The sequence below is a fragment of the Telmatherina bonti genome, assembly GCF_933228915.1.
Source record: "Telmatherina bonti genome assembly, chromosome: 23".
Lineage (NCBI taxonomy): Eukaryota > Metazoa > Chordata > Actinopteri > Atheriniformes > Telmatherinidae > Telmatherina > Telmatherina bonti.
Genome location: NC_136632.1, coordinates 903,251 through 927,018, shown reverse-complemented (window position 1 = coordinate 927,018; position 23,768 = coordinate 903,251). Strand labels below are relative to the sequence as shown.

Here is a 23,768-nt window from a genome sequence, read left to right as displayed (position 1 = left end):
CTATTTGTTCTTGTCCGTAACTGTCAAGAACTAGAAAAGGCTGAATTCGGACACAATCAGCTTGTTTTTTCCCCCAATACGTTTAAACTTCTCAAAACTGTCAACTACTTGAAACTGCTGAAACCAGAGAAAACAATTTGAACTTCTTCGAATCTGTGAAGAACAATTTCAAACTGCTGAAAACAGAAACTGTTTAATATTGTTCGTAACTGCCAAAAACTACTTAACGGCTGAATTCGGACAGAAACATTTTAATTTAGTTCAATAGGTTGAAACTGCTCTTAAACTGTGAAGAACTACTTGAACCTGCTGAAACCAGATAGAAACTGCTTGTTCTTGTTTGTAAACTGTCAAAAACTTCTTGAAACTGGAGAAAACAAACAGCTTAATAATGTTCAAAACTTTCTAAAACTACTTGAATCTGCTGAAAACAGACAGAAACTGCTTAATATTGTTTGTGACTGCCAAAAACTACTTGAAACTACTGAAACCAGAGAGAACAACGTATTCTCATTACGTATATCTACGAAAAACTATGCTCAAAGTTACGTAGGATTTGCTACGTATTTCTAGCTACCAGTGCGCCTGCGCACAGCAAATAAACGCCATGACTGTAGTTTTTCCAAGTTTCACACCCACTCTTAAGCTAGGGTTTGGAAAACACGTATATGCTTCATGAATCAAATACCTAATAAAGCCGAACTAGTGGGTATCCAACGTATAAATATGTATTGATAAAGGCAAATATGATGGCTTATTTGAGATATATAAACAATTATAACATTAAGTGGATGTGGCCTGGTCAATATTCCACAATTTCATTGGAAATGGGTTCGTAATATGACACTCTTTCTTCATATTTCAAATATAAGTGACAGCCGAACTAGTATTTATTAAGTAACGAAATGATCTGTGACGTGAAACAGAAAATATGTGCCTGAAATAAAGATACTGTAGCCTAAACATCCATAAAAATACAGCTTTAGCGGGAAGGAAATGACTGACACCCAGTGCAGCCAATAGGAAGGGGAGAAAGTAAGAACAAAAAAGCATTAAACACGTTGAAGTCTGAGTAAAATGCATCGTGTCTCGCTGATTATGACTGTAAAGCTTTTAAGCTCTTCGGTATCGGCTGCATTGCTAGATGTTTAAAATAAAACAAACTGTAAAGTATTGTTTAACGGCACAACTTGATATGAACGTGTAAAGTACACTACTGTCCGCACCACATGACCACTGCAGTCCAATCACGGCTGTCTTATTGGGCCAGTTTTCCAAATCTGGGAGAAAATCAGACCTTTTTCTCTTTATCTTAATTACATTTAATCCGTCAAATGGGATAATGATACATGAATATTTGTCTTTAAAAATAAATGGATGCTGTCTGTGTTGAGTGACATTATCCATATAGTATATGATCAATATTGGAATTCAGAACCTGAATCCAAGCTGAAAGCATAAATATTTGTCTTTTACTTGGGCAAAATGAGCAGATCCAAAATAATATCCCAGTTTGGTTTCAAGCATTGAACTACAGTCATTCTGATGATGAGTTGTGGATGTGGATTTACATCCCAAAAGAATACTTGGATTTATGTTTTTTAACAAAAGCAGTGTTAGATGCCTGTGAGTAGAATATTCATGACTAATTGCCACATTTATCTTTATTTAACACATTCTTGAAAACAAACAGTACTAAAGAGAATATGCTCTGAATACAAACAGTACAGGAACCTGGACAGCTCTCTGTTAAAATTAAATGTATTGTTTCTTTAGAGAAAATCAGGGACCATATGGCAGTAGCAACAGATTGACTTATTTTGTTATAACAATTCTAAAAAAGTGTCTGTTACACAAAGTAAAACATTAAAGAACAAAAACAACCCCTGCATGTGCAAAAAGAGCAACAGTAGACAGTGAACTGTTACTTCGGTCTACTTCAGGTCATCAGAGGACACCCACGGATCATTCCATTTCATGTGGCTAGAAGAAAGAGGACACTACCTTAATTTTACAAACAAAACAAACAGCAAAAACAAAACAAGTTTTAGCTTTATAATACAGGCCATACTATAGAAAAATTCAATTGGCCTTATTTGTTAGTGTTACATTAGTCCCATGTACAATACAAACAAATCAATCAATAAATCAGTCAGTTCTGAGGTTGACAGATTTGCTCATTACCTTCAGGATGATTCAGTTTATAAGGAGATCCAGGCTGCTGCTCTTTGATTTGGAAATTACCTATGAAAATAAATAAATTAGTGAATGTAATTACACATGTAATAAGTTACCGACTATATGTTTATTTATTCATTCATTTCTGTTGATTTACCAATAGATATACTTCATGTTTTTTTGTTTTTTTTTTTGTTTTTTTTTTATATAGAGGATGTTACCATAGACCTCTATGATGACGACCAACCTGGGCATGAATTTTCCCTTGCGGGTTACCGAGACCCCCCTCTGGAGCCAGGCCTGGAGGTGGGGTACGTGAGCGAGCGTCTGGTGGCCGGGCCTTTACCCATGGGGCCCGGTCGGGCTCAGCCCATAAGGGTTACATGGGCCCCACCTCCCGTGGGCTCACCATCTGCGGGAGGAGCCGTAGGGGTCGGGTGCAATGTGAGCTGGGCGGCAGCAAGAGGCGGGGACCCTGGCGGTCTGATCCCCGGCTGCAGAAGCTGGCTCTAGGGACGTGGAACGTCACCTCTCTGGTGGGGAAGGAGCCTAAGCTTGTGCGCGAGGTTGAGCGGTTCCGACTAGATATAGTTGGACTCACCTCGACGCATGGCTTGGGCTCTGGAACCAGAACCCTCGAGAGGGGCTGGACCTTCTTCCACTCTGGAGTTGCTCATGGTGAGAGGCGCCGAGCAGGTGTGGGCATTCTCATCAGCCCCCAGCTTGGTGCCTGCACGTTGGGGTTTACCCCGGTGGATGAAAGGGTAGTTTCCCTCCGCCTCCGGGTGGGGGGACGGGTCCTGACTGTTGTCTGTGCTTATGCACCGAACAGCAGTTCAGAGTACCCACCCTTTCTGGAGTCCTTGGAGGGAGTGCTGGAGGGTGACCTTCTGGGGACTCCATTGTTCTGCTGGGGGACTTCAATGCTCACGTGGGCAATGACAGTGAGACCTGGAGGGGAGTGATTGGGAGGCATGGTCCCCCCCCTCTGAACCCAAATGGTGTTTTGTTATTGGACTTCTGTGCTCGTCATGGATTGTCCATAACAAACACCATGTTCCAGCATAAGAGTGTCCATATGTACACCTGGCATCAGGATTCCCTGGACCGCAGTTCCATGATGGATTTTGTAGTCGTATCGTCGGACCTGCGGCCACATGCCTTGGAAACTCAGGTGAAGAGGGGGGCGGAGCTTCAACTGATCACCACCTGGTGGTGAGTTGGCTCAGATGGTGGGGGAGGAAGCCGGTCAGATCTGGCAGGCCCAAACGTGTTGTGAGGGTCTGCTGGGAACGTCTGGCTGAGTCCCCTCTCAGAGCGAGCTTCAACTCCCACCTTCAGCAGAGCTTCAAACATGTCCCGAGTGAGGCGGGGGACATTGAGTCTGAATGGGCTGTGTTCCGTGCCTCTATTGCTGAGGCGGCCGGCCGGAGCTGTGGCTGTAAGGTCGTTGGTGCCTGTCGTGGCGGTAATCCCAGGACTCGTTGGTGGACACCAGCAGTGAGGGATGCCGTCAAACTGAAGAAGGAGTCCTATCGGGCCTTCTTGGCCTGTGGGACTCTGGAGGCAGCTGATGGGTACCGACAGGCTAAGCGGCATGCGGCTTCGGCTGTTGCCGAGGCAAAAACTCGGGCATGGGAGGAGTTCGGCGAGGCCATGGAGAAAGACTTCCGGACGGCTTCGAGGTGATTCTGGTCCACCATCCGGCGGCTCAGGAGGGGGAAGCAGTGCTCCATCAATACTGTGTACAGTGGAGATGGGGAGCTGATGACCTCAACTCGGGACGTTGTGGGTCGGTGGAGGGAATACTTCGAAGACCTCCTCAATCCTACCAACACGTCTTCCGATGAGGAAGCAGAGCTGGTGGACTCAGGGGTGGACTCTCCTATCTCTGGGGCTGAAGTCGCTGAGGTGGTCAAAAAGCTCCTTGGCGGCAAGGCCCCGGGGGTGGATGTCCAGTCCCTGTATGACAGGTGTCAGAGCTTGGTCCACATTGCCGGTAGTAAGTCTGATTCATTTCCGGTGAGGGTTGGACTCCGCCAAGGATGCGTTTTATCACCGATTCTGTTCATAACTTATATGGACAGAATTTCTAGGCGCAGCCGAGGTGTTGAGGGGATCCGACTTGGTGGCCTCAGGATTGGGTCCCTGCTTTTTGCGGATGACGTGGTCCTGTTGGCTTCATCTGGTCGTGATCTCCAGCTCTCACTTGAGCGATTCGCGGCCGAGTGTGAAGCGGCTGGGATGAGAATCAGCACCTCAAAATCTGAGACCATGGTCCTCAGCCGGAATAGGGTGGATTGCCCTCTCCGGGTCGGGAGTCAGGTCCTGTCCCAAGTGGAGGAGTTTAAATATCTCGGGGTCTTGTTCACGAGTGAGGGAAGGATGGAGCGTGAGATGGACAGACGGATTGGTGCGGCGTCTGCAGTAATGCGGACTCTGCGCTGGTCTGTCGTGGTGAAGAAGGAGCTGAGCCAGAAGGCGAAGCTCTCGATTTACCAGTCGATCTACGTTCCTACCCTCACCTATGGTCATGAGCTGTGGGTTGTGACCAAAAGAAGGAGATCTCGTATACAGGCGGCTGAAATGAGTTTCCTCCATTGGGTGGCCGGGCTCTCCCTTAGGAGGAGATCCGAGTAGCGACACTGCCTCTGCTTATTTTTGAACTGAGAAGCCAGAAATAGTTGTAGAGCTGCTGTTCCAGACTGAGAAACATCTACCTGGATGCTTGGTGCAAGAGAAAAAAATACTAGCTGGAATACACTCAGTTACCATCCAAAACTCTCTGTGAAGCATCAATATCATGTTTTCTATAAACACCTCATAGGAGTAAAATTTATCATTTGCATTTAGTCGATTATTCACTGTGTTAACATTATTTATAAAACAATTATGTAGAAAAGTGTTTTGAGTGTGTGTGATATATACGTGTTGTTCCACAGAAAACAGTTATATGGGGAAACTACGTTGGCTCTGCAGCAAGACTCGAAAGTGGAGACCCATCCACTATGGCAGCGACCCATCCAATATGGCGGCAAAGCTGGTCCACTCCTCAGCACACAATGAGTATGTTTATATGTCTATGGTTAAATGATGTCTTGTGTGGTCCTCATGCAACCTGCCAGCTTTAATTCCTGGTTTGTAGTCTTCTTCTTCATGTCTTTCCATCAGTACATCTTCCAGCCTTGAGGAATTTCAAGACCAAACACTATTCAGATTGAAATGGAGGACATGGAGTTTGTATTGCTCTTTCTGTCTAACGGACGTGAACCCACTTTAGATCCTGCTACATCTTCCCAGTAGACCCACAAAGACAACTGTTACTCTGAAGTGGAGACAAAACTACTTTATTTTAATCTATAACATTACTAAATGGATGTACAACCACACAACTTCTACCTTGTAGTTTCTGAAATTATGTCTTTTTTTCTGTGAACTCTACCAACCTAATATAAAAACTTTTAAACATGATATGTGATGCAGCTGCTGCACATACCACATTGTGTTACATGAAAGCCACTAACAGACCAGGAAGCTTCTCTTATGAACAAATAATTCATGTTCTTATGTCTTGAGTCTTTTTATTTCATGAGTAATTTACAAAAAAAGAAAAAAGAAAAAAAGTGAATTTCTGAGATCAAGAACACCGTTTCACAATTATCCAGCAAGTCAAGACACAAATAGTTAATGTATGTTTTCCACCCGGTTGGCTTGAAGGCTGACCCATCTGCTAACATGAACACAGTAAAAACAATTGTATGGTTGAAACTCATGAAAATACCTGTCATTTTCTTCATTTTTACTCTCTCTGCACATGAGCACACCAGAAGCCCATATCAGTGTTCTGACCCAATGATGTTGGCATAGCATTAAAGAAGCGTCCTCCTGTTTTTTACGGATCAAATTGGAGGACTGAAGGACAGCTGTGATACAAGATAAATAAAAAGATCAAGTTAAATTTATCTTTCCAACCAGTGATGCGAGAATAAACCAGTGTATCCTCACATCATTGGCGTTGTAATCATTGAATAATGTTGGACTTGTCTGCTTATATGAAAAGGGCCAGAAAAAAAGCTTTGTGACAGGAAGATGATTAGACAGTTAAAATTCTCACATCCACATTTCTCATTTCTACTTCCTGATTTTCCATGAACCCAAAAGTGGTTTCACTCAAACCCAGAATCGTTACACAAAACCTTGTATCGTTTGACTTCAGGCACATTTTCAGGTTTCTTTAAGCACACATGTAAACACATGATAGAGAACCAGCTGATGTCTACAAATTCCCAAATAATGCTCAAAGGTACAAGAAAACTAACCCAAGCAGTAATTAATCAGACTTATTAAAGACATCCCAGTTGAAGTTCGGTTTCTGGAGTGAATCAAGTCTTCAGTGTTGGGATCTCACTTTCTCAGGGTCTATATTTTCATCTCCAGATAATTGGATGTTAGGAATATAAACTCTTTCAGACCCTGAACAACAAGCTGCTGCTGAAGGAATAAAATGTCATCAACACTGAATTACGGTGTGTTCAGACCAAACGCACTTTGAGCGTCAAGATTGGCAGGTTTTAATGTAAAGTCTATGTGGAGGCGCGGCAAGGGGCGTCGAGCTTTCTCGCGTCGCGTTTTGGGCGTTGGTGTTCCGCACAGAATGTGCCAAAAATTTAAGAGGTTTTTTAAGCTCCGAATGCACGTCAAAAGCCAGAGATGGACAAAGCTGAACTTTGGACGCTTGACGTGGAGTGTCAACCAATCAGAGCGATCAGCTGGCAGCTCCTGGAGGATTTCTGTGGTGAACCCAGACACGGGGCTGAGATGCCATTACTCCGTGTAATATTTAGGATAACCATTCCTTGCTAAAAAGCTGAATGTTACTGATTTTGCAACGTAGCAGGATACGTTGCCTAGCAACGCGTTGTTTGGAGGGGAGGGGCGGCTCTCTGCTGAGAGACCTTGACCTCTTGTTGCATTAACTGTGACTATTACTGCCCTACGACGACGTTCTCTAGCTTTATTTATTAAATAAAACCATGCCGTCGCTCTACTGAATCCACCATCATTCAGACTGACCGGAAGGAAAGCTCCGCCTCCCTCCTCTCTTTTCCGTCGCGTTTGCCGCTCGCTCCAGACAAGCGGCAGACGTGGCAGGAGCGTTGGGAGCGTTTTGGGCGTCGGACAGAAAAGTGGCCGTTTAGTGAGCAGCGTCGAGCGTTCGTTTGGTCTGAACACACCGTTACACAGTAATGCTGAAGGTTTTACATCTGAGTCATGGATGGTGGTGAGCCCTGCTGGAGAATGAGGGGAAAAAAGCTAATTATATTTACTTGTCCACCATTGCTCAGAGCAGCAAGTACTGAGCTGAACATTCTGCCCCCATCATACATCGACTCCACCATTTATCTGCTCATGAATGTCTACGCACGCAGTCAGGCCTCCACTTTGTTATAAGGTCATTTTTCAAGAATGATTTTCTACATAGACTGCAAAGCACTCTAACCAAAAACACACATTCACACACATAAAGAAAATAATCTTCTCTTAGCATACACTCAGTTCACTCACAAAATGAGGGTTTGGTAAAAAGAAAAATACGCAATGAATAAAAAACAAATGGATGTAAAACATTTACACTGAATACAGACATGACAATGATTCAACAGGAAAATTCATTGTTACTTTTCTGTAATATTCTGTACAAAGAATATACAATAAAGTGAAAGTCTTCTCATTTTTGCCGGTTAAGGTGTAAGTGAAGGGGGTTCAGAAGCTGTGGACGGGCCCTGCCAAGTTACATGGTTTCATGTTTGGTGTATTCCTGGATAACTTTCCGGGTCAACAGAACACTTCCTGGATATCTTTCCATGATCTCAATAAGGATTCCCTTCTGCTCCAGCCCACTAGTTTAGTTCATACCTGGAGATTTCTGGCTGAACATTGTAAACATCCAGCTGCATATTTAGTTACACTAAGTGAACAGCCATTCTCATTGCTCCACTCAGTCCTACATTGTCTCCATGTCCAATCTTGTAAGGTCCATTTTCACGTCTGCTCCACAGCAGTAAAACAAGCACAATTAAAATTTTCATAGTTAGTTCTTCAGTTTTTCTGATGTTTTCGAGACAGTAAATCATCAAGACACTCAATTTAAACACACACGCGCGGGCACACACACACACACACACACACACACACACACACACACACACATTTATTTAAAAGAAAATTAACTGTAACCAGGAAAGAGATGAGAAGACGTTTTAAGAGGTGGAACAGTTTGTTTTTTGGGTTGTTTCCTATCAGTCTTCTCAAGGCTGTCGGCTTTAGCAGACTGTGCCATTCTCTTGTCGGGATTTAGGACAGGTGGATCGGGGTATTGGCTGGACAGAGGGAGCCAGGGTGCAGAAGAAGCCAGCAATGAGGGTGAGGCCGAGACCTCCCCAGGCGCAGAACATGGACCAGCCATAGCCGTGGCCGATGTCGTCCGGTAGGCCATACAAGTACCGGGGGTAACGAGAAAGCTCAAAGTTGATGCCGGCGACGCAGGTGCAGAGGGAGATTATGCAGAATGTTCCTGGAAAACAGAAGAGGAGAGTGAAGCATGTGACAAACCGGGTGTCGGGTTTGACATCTAAATGAGATTTCATATGGTGATGGTAGCCTGGAATAACCTCCTGGCATTAAATCCTGGTTGATCAGAATGTATATTGCTAGAAGCCTCAGGCTGGCCAGGTGATCGCAGATGGAAGATACCCCAACATTTATCCAAATATGGCTCACTTCTGCAGTTTGACCCATATATGGCTTTGACTTGTGTTGACTTACTCTGTCAAAATTATGCTACATCATCATCAGAAGTAGAAAACAAGGAACTTGCTGCAATTTCTGTCCAGGCTGCCTTCTCACGTTTGGACGACTTCTGGAACACACAACGTCTGCTGTTGGCCGCATCCAAGCCAACGAACTGATATCTGGACTACATGTCGCCCACAAGAAACTTTCCATGAACTACTTCCAAGCTGGCAATAGTGCTGCAACGCAGCCATATGTTGCCAACTGGAATAATGAGTCAGTCTTTGTGGGTTTTTATTGTGGATGGCATTTACAAAAAATCCTGAGGGGACAGTAAGAATGAGCAGCCTCCATTTTCAACAGCCAGCTGATGCTGTCTATGAATTTACACACAACACTAGCTACTTTGCTCTAGCAACAAATATTATACCTCCTGTTATTTACAGATCCTCTTCAGTATCTTTGTATTTCAAATACTCAAAAAAACTCTAGTCCCGCTAACACTGACAAAAGTTAGCTTAGCTACACACATCAGGGGGTAACGGGTCAACTTTTTTCCACACATTCAGGGACTCTATTGCTATCTAATACATCTAAGGCACTCTTTTGCTATCACAATACACATACATGTGTTCATTTAATTTACTTGTTACAAAAACCTTTTCAGCAGCACTGAACTAACATTGTGGCATGTCGAATGAGGACTCCTCACTGTACTAGATGTATCCTCCTGTGACCAAATGGAGCAATTACATGCTTACTATTCAAAGTTTGTGAGAGAACATAGAATAAAATAAATAACCAGGGGAGTTGCTTGTGTCCAACCTCTACATTGTCACACATAAGTACCAGAAGAAGGAGCCAAGAAGTACCAAGATTAGGCACAAACATGTCTACTGGCTGGGTTATGTCATCAGGTGAAGTGAACACATTTGTTGGATTTTAGGAATTTGAACAGGTGTGGCCAAACAACAAGAAGCTGTTGAGAAGAAACATTTAATTTGAATCAGGTGTGTTAGAGCAGGAAACATCTAAAACATGCAGGACTGTGGACCTCAAAAACCAGAGCTGAGTTGGAAAATGTTTTTACTTCAGTCTCTTCTGACCTGGTAGCTGTATGCCTGGAAAGTTGAAAAGTTTTCTAACATGCAAAGAAAGCTAAAATCTGTGGTTTGATGTAACAATAGTTGGTTTTCTGGAAGATGATTAAATGATCTTATTAAATGTCAGCGAGTAAGGGCAATGAACAATTAGCTAGCATGGAACAGGTAAACAGGTAAACAGAACAAACCAGAGCAGAAGAGGAACAGAAAAACTAAAGAGAACACAGGTAGCCACTTCAGTACCTAGGACGTCTCTCTGTAGATGATTACTTTTACTATACTATAGTTATTCTTGGCTCATTTTTACCAGGAAATTTAGAACAATACCAGAGATTTGTTGCATGTTTCACTGTTCTATTCAAAGAAAGTGATAAAGACTCTTAGTGAACTTATTGTTTAGTTACTATCATTAATTTATAGTGTGGTAGAGTTAAACAACAGTATCTAAAGTGGAACTATTCTGTGCATTCCAGGCTAATTTATTTTTATTTCTGAGCCCAGAAGGGCTGGGATTGATGGAGTTATTGTCACAAATGGCTTTATTTACTTCAGACCGACCCTCTCCGTAGGCTGTCAGATCAGCCTGCGGGCAAAACGAGTGGATTGAGACTCTTCCGCATTAAGCCCCGCCTCCCGCCACTGCACTACATCGGGAGCGCGCACCGCACCTGCTTTCACCGTCATTGTAACGTCTCATAAACAGAAGGATTAGGCTCATATGAACTCAATAAAAAAACAAACTACAATGTCAACACATAGCATCCAGCCCTACATGTTGGAACCTGAATCAGAGCCTGAAAACGAAGTGGAAAACAGCAACCCACAGCAACGAATGCAGCAGGATGTCTCTCTTTGGTAAACTCACCAGCCATCGTTGGAAATAACTTTATCCCACGTTTTCCACCCGCCTGATGTATTTGTACATGCCCTTGTTAACCAGTAGAAGGTAACCAATCACCCAACCTTATCCCCCGGGACGTCACAAGGATTTCCACGTAGAAAAAACTCTCTAAAACCACGCGTTTTTCGTCGCCATGGAAACCGAACGGAGAGCGTGATGGAACTCAAACTCAAACTCAAACATGCGTTTAGGTGATAAAAAACAGTGTCGTTCACATGTCTGATGAGGATTCAACACTGTAACACTGTAGAAAGCTCAGAAAACTCCACATACCAGAATAGCACCACTTAAAATAATTTAAGTAAAAGTGAATGATAATAACTTTGCTTTATTTTGATATGTGTTGTTATAACTTAAAGGACAGGTTATGTATTGTGATAACTGCTGTCTGTGCTTGGATTCATAGCCTTCATTATCTGCCCTGTTCATGTCCAAGTTTGACACCTACAGAAACAGGCTCTGTAGGTAATGATTTATATTTATTATTGTATAACTATAAAAAATTTCCAAAGACACTTTTTAATAATGGCTAATACCTAGACTTTACCCTATAAATAAATAAATAAATAAATAAATAAATAAATAAATAAATAAATACAGACGAAGTTGTTTTTTTCCCAGAAACTTTCCAAGTTTCCTGGAAATAAGGTCTGCATTGTGTTCAGTCTAGGGATGTTTTATGGTATGTCATGTTTTTCTTCCCTGCCCTGATGGGACTCTGCAGTTGGAACTCAGGCCACGTAGTCGGGTTTTTGTGAAACCCAATATCTTCCTCCCTTCGGTCAGGAAAAAAAATGAGTCTGATAATCTTGTTTTTCAAAAACAAATCTATCCACACATATCTGCATAACCATGTTGTTAAACACATTCATAAGCATATTAAACCTTTAGGCAGCAGTAGCGCCCCTAATCCTATCCAATCAGAATAACCTTCCATCTCATGACATCACTTCAACAAAACAGGAAACATGCCTTCAACATGATCTGGTTAGGTGGTGGAAAATAACTGTCCTTAATGTTGTTCTTTGAGGTTGGTAGTTTATGTGGAGCGGTATCTGAGCTTGGAAACAAACACAGGTGCCTGGACAACTGATAACGCCATCACAGTTTTAAGGACATCCATGCAGTTGTAAATGTAAAAGAGTTAATGTGTTCAGTAAGCGGGGTGCCTACGGTTTTATTTTGAAAAGGCCAGACAGGAAGTCTGCGCTGTGTTGTTGGTGAAAGTTTGACAGTGCTGACTAATAATAAAAGATGGCAGTTGTGCCATTTCTGCAGAACTTCTTTGTGTTCTTATTTTATATATTCTAAGTACGAATGCATGAACAAGACCCTCGGTTACAGAAACAAAGGTCGCACATGAGATGTCATGGCATTTTCTGTCACATTTAAAAACGTAAAACCTCAGGTTATGTATGTCCACATGGAGACCAAATGGAGTATTCGCACACCTTCATCTGGTCGGAGGTTTTTAAAACAGGCCAAATCGGAGAAAAATATCTTGGTTTTGTGAGATACCCGCTACATGTAAGGCCTCAGCCAAGCTCGGCCCCGAGGAACAGAATTAAGAAACACTGTTGTAGATTGACTCAAGTTGTTTACCCACCTCTTCACGTTCCTGGATTACCCTCTTTGCTCTACCCACAACAGACTCCTCTAGCCTCTCGAATTTTCTGGACACAGACCTTTGCCGTGTTTTTGGACCCAAGAGCCTTGCTTAGATAGCTAAGCACTTCATCTGCCATGTAATAATCTTGACCTCTGCTTCCCTCCTGACCCTGCCTCTGAAATCAGGACTTTCTCAGCTTCTCATTCCCAAGGATTAATTCTCTGCTTCTTAACTTCATTTCTCATTCCTCATATTCATTCATTCATGTATTTTCCTAACCGCTTAATCCAATTGCGGGTCGTGAGGAAGCTGGAATCTATCCCAGTAGTCTTTTGGTAAAATATTGGTTAAATAATGAGTAGAAACAATTAAACAGAAAATTAAATCCCATATCTAAATGATAAAGTTGCTTGACAGGAAAGAGAGAAGAAAGAGGTCTGACCTGCAGCAAAGGTCCATAGGTTGGAATTTAAGGGTGCATTCACATCAGGACAGTCCACTAAACTCGGTCCAATTGGGGGCTTAGCTCAGTTGTCGAGGGGTGTATCCATTCAGACCAAATTTGCATTCACGCTGTGCTTTGGTCAAACGTGCCAAACCTTCACAAAAATATCTCCCCATTCCCACCAGAGGTGGCGCTGCACTAGTATTTAGCAGAAGAGAGGACCAGACCGGCGTGAAGAAGAAAACTCTGTTTCCTCCACCTGCCAGTTAAACATGGAGACCAAACTATGGCTGTTTTGGGTTTTTATTGTGTCTTATGCAAGTATCCTGCAGAAATCCACTGCAACAATGGACGCAGTATGAACACCAGACGAGGCAGAGGACCCTTAACGCCATCGCTATGGATTTACCCACAATGCAACGCTACGTCACATGCAGGAAGGGACTTGGTTTTGTAGTCCGCTTCCTGTATTTGGTCTGCTTGGAACAAGCCGAGGCCTGCGTTTGTAGGCGGATCGAGTCGCTTCTTTGGTCCAAATCAGAATTTGTTTGACACATTCACATTTCCACAAACGAAGCGACTTTCTGAGCAAACGGATTCTGATTCGGATCAGACAGACTGATGTTATGACTAAAGACAACAGGCATGTTATGACCTTGGGTCATAACATGCCTGTTCAAAGTCAGCTACTGCTTCAGATCATTTTGATATTAAACAGGTCAGTTTTATTAAGTTTGAACGAATCCTTGAGCCTTGATAGTTAAAGTGGATGCAGAAACAGATTCTAAATTTGTCCTGACTGTTGGAGCTCATGGACCCTGCGGGCTGCTTTGCTGTGATTTGGCTCCTGCAAACTGACTCAGCCTATTTCCTGTGTTTTATTACCAAGAAACATAATTGGCTTTTTAATTGCCTGTTGTATAATGTACAACTGTAGGGCATAGCCTTAATCTAAGGCTGATGATAACTGAGTGTACAGCTGTGTCTTCCCAAGATGTAGTTTTGCAAGCTGGGTATGAGTGTGTGTGATGGGTCCATTGTCCAGGCCAGGAACTGGGACAAATATTACTCCGTGTCTCAGAGGCTGCTTCATGTTATTCACCTTCCTTTATGCTTATTTAGTATAATTTTTCTATCCTCAAAAACCATGATACCTAGGCTTAATAAAGTGACTCTCTTAATCGTAATCTCAAAGATGTGCATGCTGGACTCACCTCCCATGAGGAAAAGGAGGCCAGCTACATACTGCATAAGGCCTCGGTCCCAGCAACAGCCAAGCACACCAATGACCCAGCCAAAGAGGATGATAGCTACAGCCATGCCCATGAAACCAGCCGTCATCCGCCTCAAATCTGAGGAAAAACCAAAGCAGAGCATTAGTCATCAAGTTAACACCAACCTGAACAGGATGCCACGTATGTAGATAGACAGCTGTCTTTTCTGGTTCTGGTTCTGTCAGAGCTGAAGGGGCCATCACAGTGGGCTTAGCTGGAAATGTGGGGTTTCTTTGTTTAAAGTAGTAAAGTAAACATGGCTTTTTGTGTGTATTTACAACATATGAATGAAAGCGAACTGAAAATCTATAGGAATAGTGTGTCCAATGACTACCAGTATTGACAGGCGGTGTTTATTCCATTTATTTTTAGAATACAGAATATGTAGTGTATGGAGCATGTTACTTTGCATACAATTCGACACCATCTATTGTTATAATTATAATCATGTAATTTTTAGATCATCATCATTATTATTACTATTATTATTATTATTATTATTATCATCATTGTATCGTTTATTATGTGACACTATACAGTACTGTGTTAGTATTTGATTTGCCATAATAAAGACGTAAAGACATTTGTAGTTTAGTAAGAGTGTGGACACTGACCCATAAATAAATGGGTTCTGGTAAATCCAAACCTCTGTCTGTTCCTGAGAGTTCCATTGTGGATTGTATGAGAGAAAAGCATGGCCATGAGAGTGTTGAGTGTGTGGTCCTCTGGATGCAGAAATATGGGTTTCCAGTGAATGGTTCACTGAGTTTAGGGAAACATTGGAATAAGAAACTGATTGAAGGAGAAGAAACTGGGAAAGAGAGAGAGTGTGTGGAAGACTGGGCAGAATGCAAAACACCCAGAAAATGCTTTGAGGCTTCATAAGCAGAAGTACAGAGAAGAGACAAAAAAAGAAGAGAAAGCCAAGTAAAAGCTAAGCTGGGGAAGAAAAACAAGACTAAGGATGTTGTAGGAAGGACTGAAAATGCATCTTTACATACCAACAAACCACCACCATACACTGACACCAACTTTGCTTATTGTGTTTCAGAGCTCAGAGTACGTAGATAGAGCCAGACGTCGATGGCTGCCCCCCTCCACCAAATGGACATCCTCCAGTGGGCCAAAATCCACCCCACCTCCAATCACACCCGGAACAACAGGATGATGTCCCTACATCAGTTGTTGTCCAGTCCACTCCACTGAGACCAACAATGAGCAATCCAAGTACCTCTTCCCCCATGCACACCAGACTGCAGAAGAGACTCCTGCAGAGTGAGGCAAACACCTCCTTCCCCTTCCTCAGTAATGAGGAAGCAAACCAGCCTTAAGTCTCTGTGAATGCTCCAATGGTTGAAGTCGGAGGTCCTATTGGACTCAGTTTGGTTATCGTCCTTGGGCAAGCTCAGATGTTGCCAGCACTGCAGAACTTTTACCAGATCCAGTTGTCTCCAAAATTCTGTGAGGATTTTGATGCATTCTGCAAAGAATTCAAGTCCACTGCTTTTAAAGTGTTCCCTCATTTTGATCTGAACATAGGAGGAGTGACTGTGTCTCACGGTTGATTCTGGTGCTACTAACGCAATGATCATGTCTAAAGCATTTTCTGGAAAGCCCAAAATGAGCTGTAATCATATTTATTTTATGTCTGCATCTGGCCAAGTAGTAAAAGAGAAAAATCACCACATCCTTAAGGTGACACACACTTTCTGGACATAATTTTAAACATGGTTTTCTTTTATCCAGTCTCCTGTGAACGTCATGGGGCGGGACCTCATGTGCAAACTTGGTATTGTGTTAACTTCATCCCCAGAAGGTTTCTTCTGCAGAAACTCCTGACATATGCATATGTCTGGCAACTAACAACATCACCAATAACCACACACCTCATAAAGAAAAATGGTACCACGCAACTCATGAGGTTCTGACTTTAATCTCTGCTTTTTACAACTCTGAAATAGCTGCTGGAGCCATTTCTGCAAATCCTGCACAGCAATGTTTCATTCTGTTCATGAATCTCTTCCCCATTTGCCTTTTGCTAAGCTACACAATTCACAGTGGCAAGACCTAGGTCCTTGTAAAACTCACTCCTGATCCAAAAATGTTTTTTTTCCTTACCTGAAAGCGTATAAGCAACAACTTTTCAGTACTGCACATGGATGCAAATCAGTGAAACTGGTTTCTATGACTACTGTCACTTCCTCTCACAGCTTTCTGTCTGAGGAACAGGCCGCAGGCTTCCCCTCATTATGGACGTCCCCCTTCAGGTCTCTTGGCCCACAGAAAATATGATGTTAGCCTAAACTCTATCAGGAATACTGTGAAAGTTCCACCATTTACCCAGCTCCTCTAAAACAAAGTCTTGAATCCCGAAATCTAACCCCGACACTGCACTTCAGTATGTTGATGACCTGTGATCTGGAGCCCCACTCAAGAACAATGTGAATCTGACATCATCGCTTTATTATAACATCTCCATGTATATGGCCATAAGGCTAGTTTGTCTAAACTACAGTTTGTGCAGGAAAAAGTTTCTTTTTTGGGTCATGTGATAACAGCAAATCCCACTCACCCAAATGTGTTACAGCAATCCAATCTTTGCCAAAACCTCGCACAAAAAACATCTTATGTCATTCTTGGGAATGTGTTCATATTATCCTAATTTTGTACCAAACTTTTCTGTTTTAGAAGTCCCTTTGTCTGATCTTATCCATGAAAAATCAGCCTTCATACCCTATTGTATGGACAACTAAAACAGAAATGGCCTTTACTGAACTAAGAATGATGCTCCAAACAGCTCCTACGTCAAGGCTTCCTAATCCAGAAAAACTCCTCATTCAGACTGTGGATGAAAAACATTGCTGCAAGACTTCTGTTCTCCTTCAAGACCATGGTGGACACCTGACACCTGTGGAGTACCTTTCCTCTAAGCTCGATCCCGTTGCTGCCGGAATGCCTCGATGCCTGAAGGTTCTGGCAGCAGCGGAAAAGGCAGTTCTGGCATGACGTGACAATGTGGGCTATGCTGACCTCACTCTCCTGGTTCCTCATATTGTTCCTCTCATCCTTCTAGAGCAGAAAACTTCTCACCTCTTCATGGCCAGATGGCTCAGGTATAACTCCATCATTGTTGAAATGCCTGACATCACTGTAAAATGTACTGTTTTTAATTCAGCCACACTGCTAACAAGCCCTGATAATGGTGAAGAACACAACTGTGTGGCTGCCTTAGCTCACTTCCACCAGGACACTGGGTGGTAATTAAAGGTTTTAGGAGAAGACACTGGAACTCCAGGAGGTGGCCAGGTCCATTCCAGGTGTTACTGACCGCACACACAGCTGTGAAGGTAGCAGAGAGAGCAACCTGGATTCATGCCAGCCACTGTGGATGGGTTCCTGCACCAGAGACGACATCTCTCATCATCCCCACCTGACGGACTCTCAGCAGTAAACTGCTCTATTGGGTACCAAACAGAAGTGTGAGAAGGTTACCCCTGTCCAAATGTTTCATAGAGTGGGGAAGAGGGCTGACTGAGCATACTGAGTGTGCTCGCTCCTTACGTCTGGAAATGGTGAACTACAAACTGGAAGAATTAGCTAAAGACACTGTGGCTGCTCTGAAAGGAGTTGATGCTGAACTAACTGTCCCCAGGCTAATGACTCTCCAGAGCAGACTGGTTCTAGACCAGCTCACTGCATCATCTGGCAGTATCTGTGTCCGACTGGATTGATGTGTTGCACCTGGATTCCTCAGAATGATGGAGATGGAGGATCAGTCACAAAGGCTTGTCAAATCTGTGTCCTCCTCTGACTGGTTTTCATGGCTGGCTGGAAATAGTTGCCAATCCCTCTCGTTGCACATTCTGCCCCTGTCATTATAATAATACTCGTTAATGTCCCTTTCATGCTACATTATTCCCCGAGATGGTTGTCCAGTTTCTTACACCCCTATTCCCCCAATGGATGCCCCCAACCCTGTTCTCATTGCCGCTCCTTCTCCAGTTCCTCAGATGACTCCGATGATACCTCGGTTGTCTGATGAATGGATTTTCAGTTTTAACATTTTTTCAGTGCCTGTACTCCCCAAAATAAAGCTGTTTTTCTGTCATGCATTATGATGACCATGGAATTTTGGTGAATTTGATCGTTTGATGTTATGCATCATGACTACTAATGTGTGATTAATATGAAATATATTACTATTTTATCATAATCAACACAAGGGAAATGTCGAGGAAATTTACTTAATTCATAACTTGGAGTTAATCAAAGACACCTAACTGAGAAAACAAAGTTAAGTCATTGTCTCTGCTTGAGACAGTGAGTCTTAAAACCACTCAAGCACTTGGAAACTGATCAGTTTGTAAATGTAGTTTTGCCTACGCATACCAGCTGATTTGTGCAACATATTTTACAATTTATCTGTATAGGAGCCATTTTGAACAAAAAAAAAACCTTAGAATCATGAAGCTGCAGGTAAAATATGTGTAAGTTATTTACGTTTAATCATTATTGTAATTTATATATGTGTGATTTTTTTGTGTGTTCCTGTGTGTAATTTCTAGATATTTGTGTGTGCATTTCAAAATATATTTCCAAGTGCCGAAAGTTACACAAAAAGGAGTTTACATGTGTTTTGAGTTTACAGTTTGTAAATCATTATGATATAAGATAACACTGACTTGATTTTCTGTACATACACGACCATTTGGAGGTTCTCGTGTGGGGTGACCTGTTTCTGTGACAGGTTAAACCACATCTGCAGTGAGGACTCAAAGGAGCCTTTCATATCACCAAGTTGCAACACTCTCATTTACTCCCATGTACAAAAAACAGTGACGTACGTTCAGGTTACTGTAGCTGTTCAGAAGTTCCAAACACCAGATCAGACTGCAATATCAGTGCTATATGCCTGGAAAATGCATTTTTACACTCCATCAGACATTCTGTGTTAATATTTAAATCAAGTTACCGTGATGAGTTTTTGTTTCAGTGTATTTTGCTTTTTTTAAAGCACAGGTGTTTTACTGCAGGGCTTCCCAGCTTGACTTTTTCCTAGCCAAGTATAACCCTGCTAATTTAGATTTATGGGCTAGGAAAATAAATAGCGGTATCAGAAGGTGGTTCTTTCAGGAGCCCGAGATGTGAATAAACAACACAAAGAAACCAGAGTTAGACTTTGAAGTGTATTGCACAGAACAAACAAACAAACAAATAAACATACAATAACAGAAATGTTTCCACAATCAATATGTCCTTGGTTGCAATCACTATTATTTTAGGGGGAAAAAAAAGGAATTCATAACAAAACCCCACAGTTGAGATGAGGGGTATTTTTCCTCTTTAAACAGTCAATCTCCTACAGAGGTAGATCTGGGTTTAGCTCACCATCTTCAGTGGAATGGGAGGGTGCAGGAAACCCAATTCATAACAGTCCTGACAAGAAAAAAAACCAGAAAAAAACTGACCTACAAAAGGTCAAGAAGAAGAACAAAACAAATGAATAGCTACATCAAAAACAAACCCTCAGATGTACAAGATCTGCACATAAATATAAATACTTATCAATATTCAGTGTGTAACTCTGAAATGCTAACCATTGATTAGATCATTTAATTTGTTAGTTTAGAAAACCCACAAAACACAGACTTCAAGCACACTTTCCATATATTCCATAGTTCCATATCTTTGTTTTCAGACCAACAAGTGCTGAAAATCCAGCTTTACAGTTGTAGGTGGATGGAAACGGCATCAACAGTTTCAGAGCAGTGTCAGTGAGCTCGGGATGGTGGATGTGGAGCCAAAATTCTGTTAAACTTTTCTCCGTGTAAGTTTTCTTCAATGCCCCATCTGATGCAGTATCCACAAGGCTGTCTGCCTTTCAGTGGGAGCTTGGAAGGGATTTCCTGGATGTGTCTTTTGTCCACAAATGGATATCTGATCCACTCAAAGCTTGCTTCCAACTCTGGGAAATATAATTCCAGCTGAGGTTGGAGGCCTTGCAAAAAACAAAACAAAAAAAAAGCCCTTCATGCACTTCATGCAAGGATCTGCATCCAAGTGGACAGTCCACCAGCATCTTCCTACCATGTCCTCTACTGTCTGATTTCCTTCACTCAGATGTAAGTCGCTTTGGATAAAAGCGTCTAAATGACTGTAGAATAGAATAGAATAGAATGTTGTTTGAAGGATGCAACAGTGCTGTCTTCCACATTCTCCCCAGCAGTGAGGAGAAAATCTTCAAGTGTTGGAAAGTTGTCAAATTGTCCACGATCCAGACGGTCACACCACAATTCCATCTTCAGGCTTTTGGCTTTTATTTAGTCCTGGACATCCAAGAAGGTCACAGTTTTCCCTTGCAGTGCCACATTTAAACTACTGAGAATGCTGAAAATGTCAGTCAAGTATGCCAACTTTGTGAGCCACTGGAAGTGCTGCATTCTATCATGGAGTTCATCACTGGGGTGCAAGAAGAACATTATCTCATCTCGTAGCTCAAACAGACGGGTGAGAACCTTTCCACGTGACAACCAGCAAACTTCGGTGAGAAAAAGGAGTTTTGTGTGTTCGCTTCCTATTTCTTCACACAGAGTTATAAAAAGACGTGCGTTCAGGGGTTTACCTTTGATCTTGTGGACTATTTTTACAGACTCACCGGAACTGATTTCAGGCTTAACGGCATTTTTTTCACGGCGAGTTGTTCTTGATGGATGCAACAGTGCGTTTCCGCTGCAGCTGGTGCAACTGCCTGGACGCGCGCTACTGGTCCTTTATGTTTTCCCGTCATTGCAGCTGCACCATCAGTGCCGACACATCTTGACCAGTCCAGGTTGTTTTTCACAATGAAATCATTGAGGGAGTGAAAAATGGCTTCTCCCGTGGTGTTGGTCGGCAGGGAACGACAAAAGGGAAACTCATCATGTAATCCACCGGCATAGATCTCACAAAACACAGCAGACTAGCTTCATTTCCCACGTCAGTGGACTCATCCAGTGGTAATGAAAAGGGTAATGAACAGGTTTTCCTACGTATTCCTTGTGTTTAGTTTCCAAATGTCTCTTCAATGTTGCAGGTTTCATAGCCTCGTTAGCCAAATTTCCGTAGCACAAAACACAGTGCGGCTTGGGATTATTGTCATCACCTGTCCAATAAAAATCCTCGGCAATGTTAGCTGAGCTACATGGATTTGCATTAAGCCGTTGCTCCTTTCCTGTTGTATCAGAGGTTTCATTTGATTTTCTTTTAAGTGATCCTGTTCTAAGCCACTGCTCCATAGTTATTTAGATATAAGACAGTTTTGGTGTAGCAAGGATCGCAAAACTGAGTCTGGCAATGCTTTCAATCAGGTAATTTAAATAAATAGGTTGTTCAACTCGCGAACTACCAGGGGGCGCTCGCGGACCACTAGAGGTCTGGGGACCACACTTTGAGAAGTGCTGTTCTACACAATCAACAACTGTGACAAAACACAACTTATGCGACACGTCAGATAACACAAGAAAGCCAGCTTGTTACTTGGGATGCTCACCCAAGCATGCCACAGCCACAGTGGTGAGTGGAGGAGTGACTCATCACTACTGTGACACCGGAAGTTAAGTCACAAAGCTGCTGCAGCACAGGAAGCTGACCCGCCAAATTAAAGGAGCATGATCAATGGGTTACATTAAGGCACTTATTTTATTTATGGCAGTGAGAGTGAGAGCGTCCCTGTGCGACTAGTGTCAGTGCATTATTATTCATTATTTCATAGATTTTGAGGTTGGCGGTATCTTATCATCACTGAGTTCTCATATTACTGGTTGCCATATTCAATCAGTGCCAGAGTTGATATTTTTGGGGTTTAGTGTTGTATTTAAGGTAAACAGTTTTTTTTATTTAGGATATCAATGCACAGAAAAAGAGGAAAAATCAATGTCAGTTTTAATATAAATCCTCTTGTAGGTTCTGGTAATTGATTTTTGTAACTGATTTACAGTTTTTTACCTGAGTTAATGCAAACGTTTCTGCTGTATGAGTTGGACTATGGACTCCATCCATCCACTTACTCTAATTCAAAGTTATGCTGGAGAGACTGGTGCACCTGGACAGATCACCAATCCATCACAGAACCAACACTGAGACAAATAATAGTAAAAAAAAAAAAAGAAAAAAGAAAAAAAAGATTAGGTTTATATTGTGCTTTCACTTTTTGCTTACATTAGTTCCATTATCAATCCACTTTACACACACACACACTTGGTGATGGAAAAGCCACAGGTGCCTGAGATGTACACAATAACAGATGACTGGGCAGAGCTTGACCCACCAATTATTGGACAACCAGCTCTGTCACCTGAGCCAACCTCCAACCAGCTCCAAGCACTCACCTAGAGAGAATTCAGAGTAAATTAATTTCAACCTTTAAATGAAGCTTCTAGTTTGCATCAAGTGTCAAATAAATGGATGGGTTGAACGTCTTAGGACATGCAAAAAACAGAATAAAACCACACCTGAGCCGTCACCTTATCGTGGTGGAGGGGTTTGTGTGTCCCAATGATCCTAGCAGCTATGTTGTCGGGGGCTTTATGCCCCTGGTAGGGTCCCCCATGGCAAACAGGTGTCTAGGGGAGGGACCAGACCAACTACGGCTCACAAGACCCCTATGATGACTACAACCATGGGCAGAAATGTTCCCTTGCCCGGACGCAGGTTACCGGGACCCCCCTCTGGAGCCAGGCCTGGAGGTGGGGTACGTGAGCGAGCGTCTGGTGGCCGGGCCTTCGCCCATGGGGCCCGGTCGGGCTCAGCCCGAAAGGGTTACATGGGCCCCACCTCCCGTGGGCTCACCATCTGCGGGAGGAGCCGTAGGGGTCGGGTGCAGTGTGAGCTGGGCGGCAGCAAGAGGCGGGGACCCTGGCGGTCCGATCCCCGGCTGCAGAAGCTGGCTCTAGGGACGTGGAACGTCACCTCTCTGGTGGGGAAGGAGCCTGAGCTTGTGCGCGAGGTTGAGCGGTTCCGACTAGATATAGTTGGACTCACCTCGACGCATGGCTTGGGCTCTGGAACCAGAACCCTCGAGAGGGGCTGGACCTTCTTCCACTCTGGAGTTGCTCATGGTGAGAGGCGCCGAGCAGGTGTGGGCATTCTCATCAGCCCCCAGCTTGGTGCCTGCACGTTGGGGTTTACCCCGGTGGATGAAAGGGTAGTTTCCCTCCGCCTCCGGGTGGGGGGACGGGTTCTGACTGTTGTCTGTGCTTATGCACCGAACAGCAGTTCAGAGTACCCACCCTTTCTGGGGTCCTTGGAGGGAGTGCTGGAGGGTGACCTTCTGGGGACTCCATTGTTCTGCTGGGGGACTTCAATGCTCACGTGGGCAATGACAGTGAGACCTGGAGGGGAGTGATTGGGAGGCATGTCAACTGTCAACTGATCACCACCTGGTGGTGAGTTGGCTCAGATGGTGGGGGAGGAAGCCGGTCAGAGCTGG

The 23,768-nt window shown here is 43.2% G+C and overlaps 1 protein-coding gene across 1 annotated transcript in view; it reads right to left on the bottom strand.

The window, feature by feature from the left end:
- Positions 1 to 8,501: 8,501 nt before the first annotated feature.
- The window catches only part of tmem178bb (transmembrane protein 178Bb), a gene marked incomplete at both ends in the record, with an annotated part of 102,298 nt that continues 87,031 nt past the window's right edge, over positions 8,502 to 23,768 (bottom strand). The window contains 2 exons of the mRNA XM_079263313.1: positions 8,502 to 8,752; positions 14,243 to 14,380. Of these exons, the coding sequence (XP_079119439.1) occupies positions 8,502 to 8,752; positions 14,243 to 14,380 (389 nt within the window). The remainder of the gene's footprint in view (positions 8,753 to 14,242; positions 14,381 to 23,768) is intronic.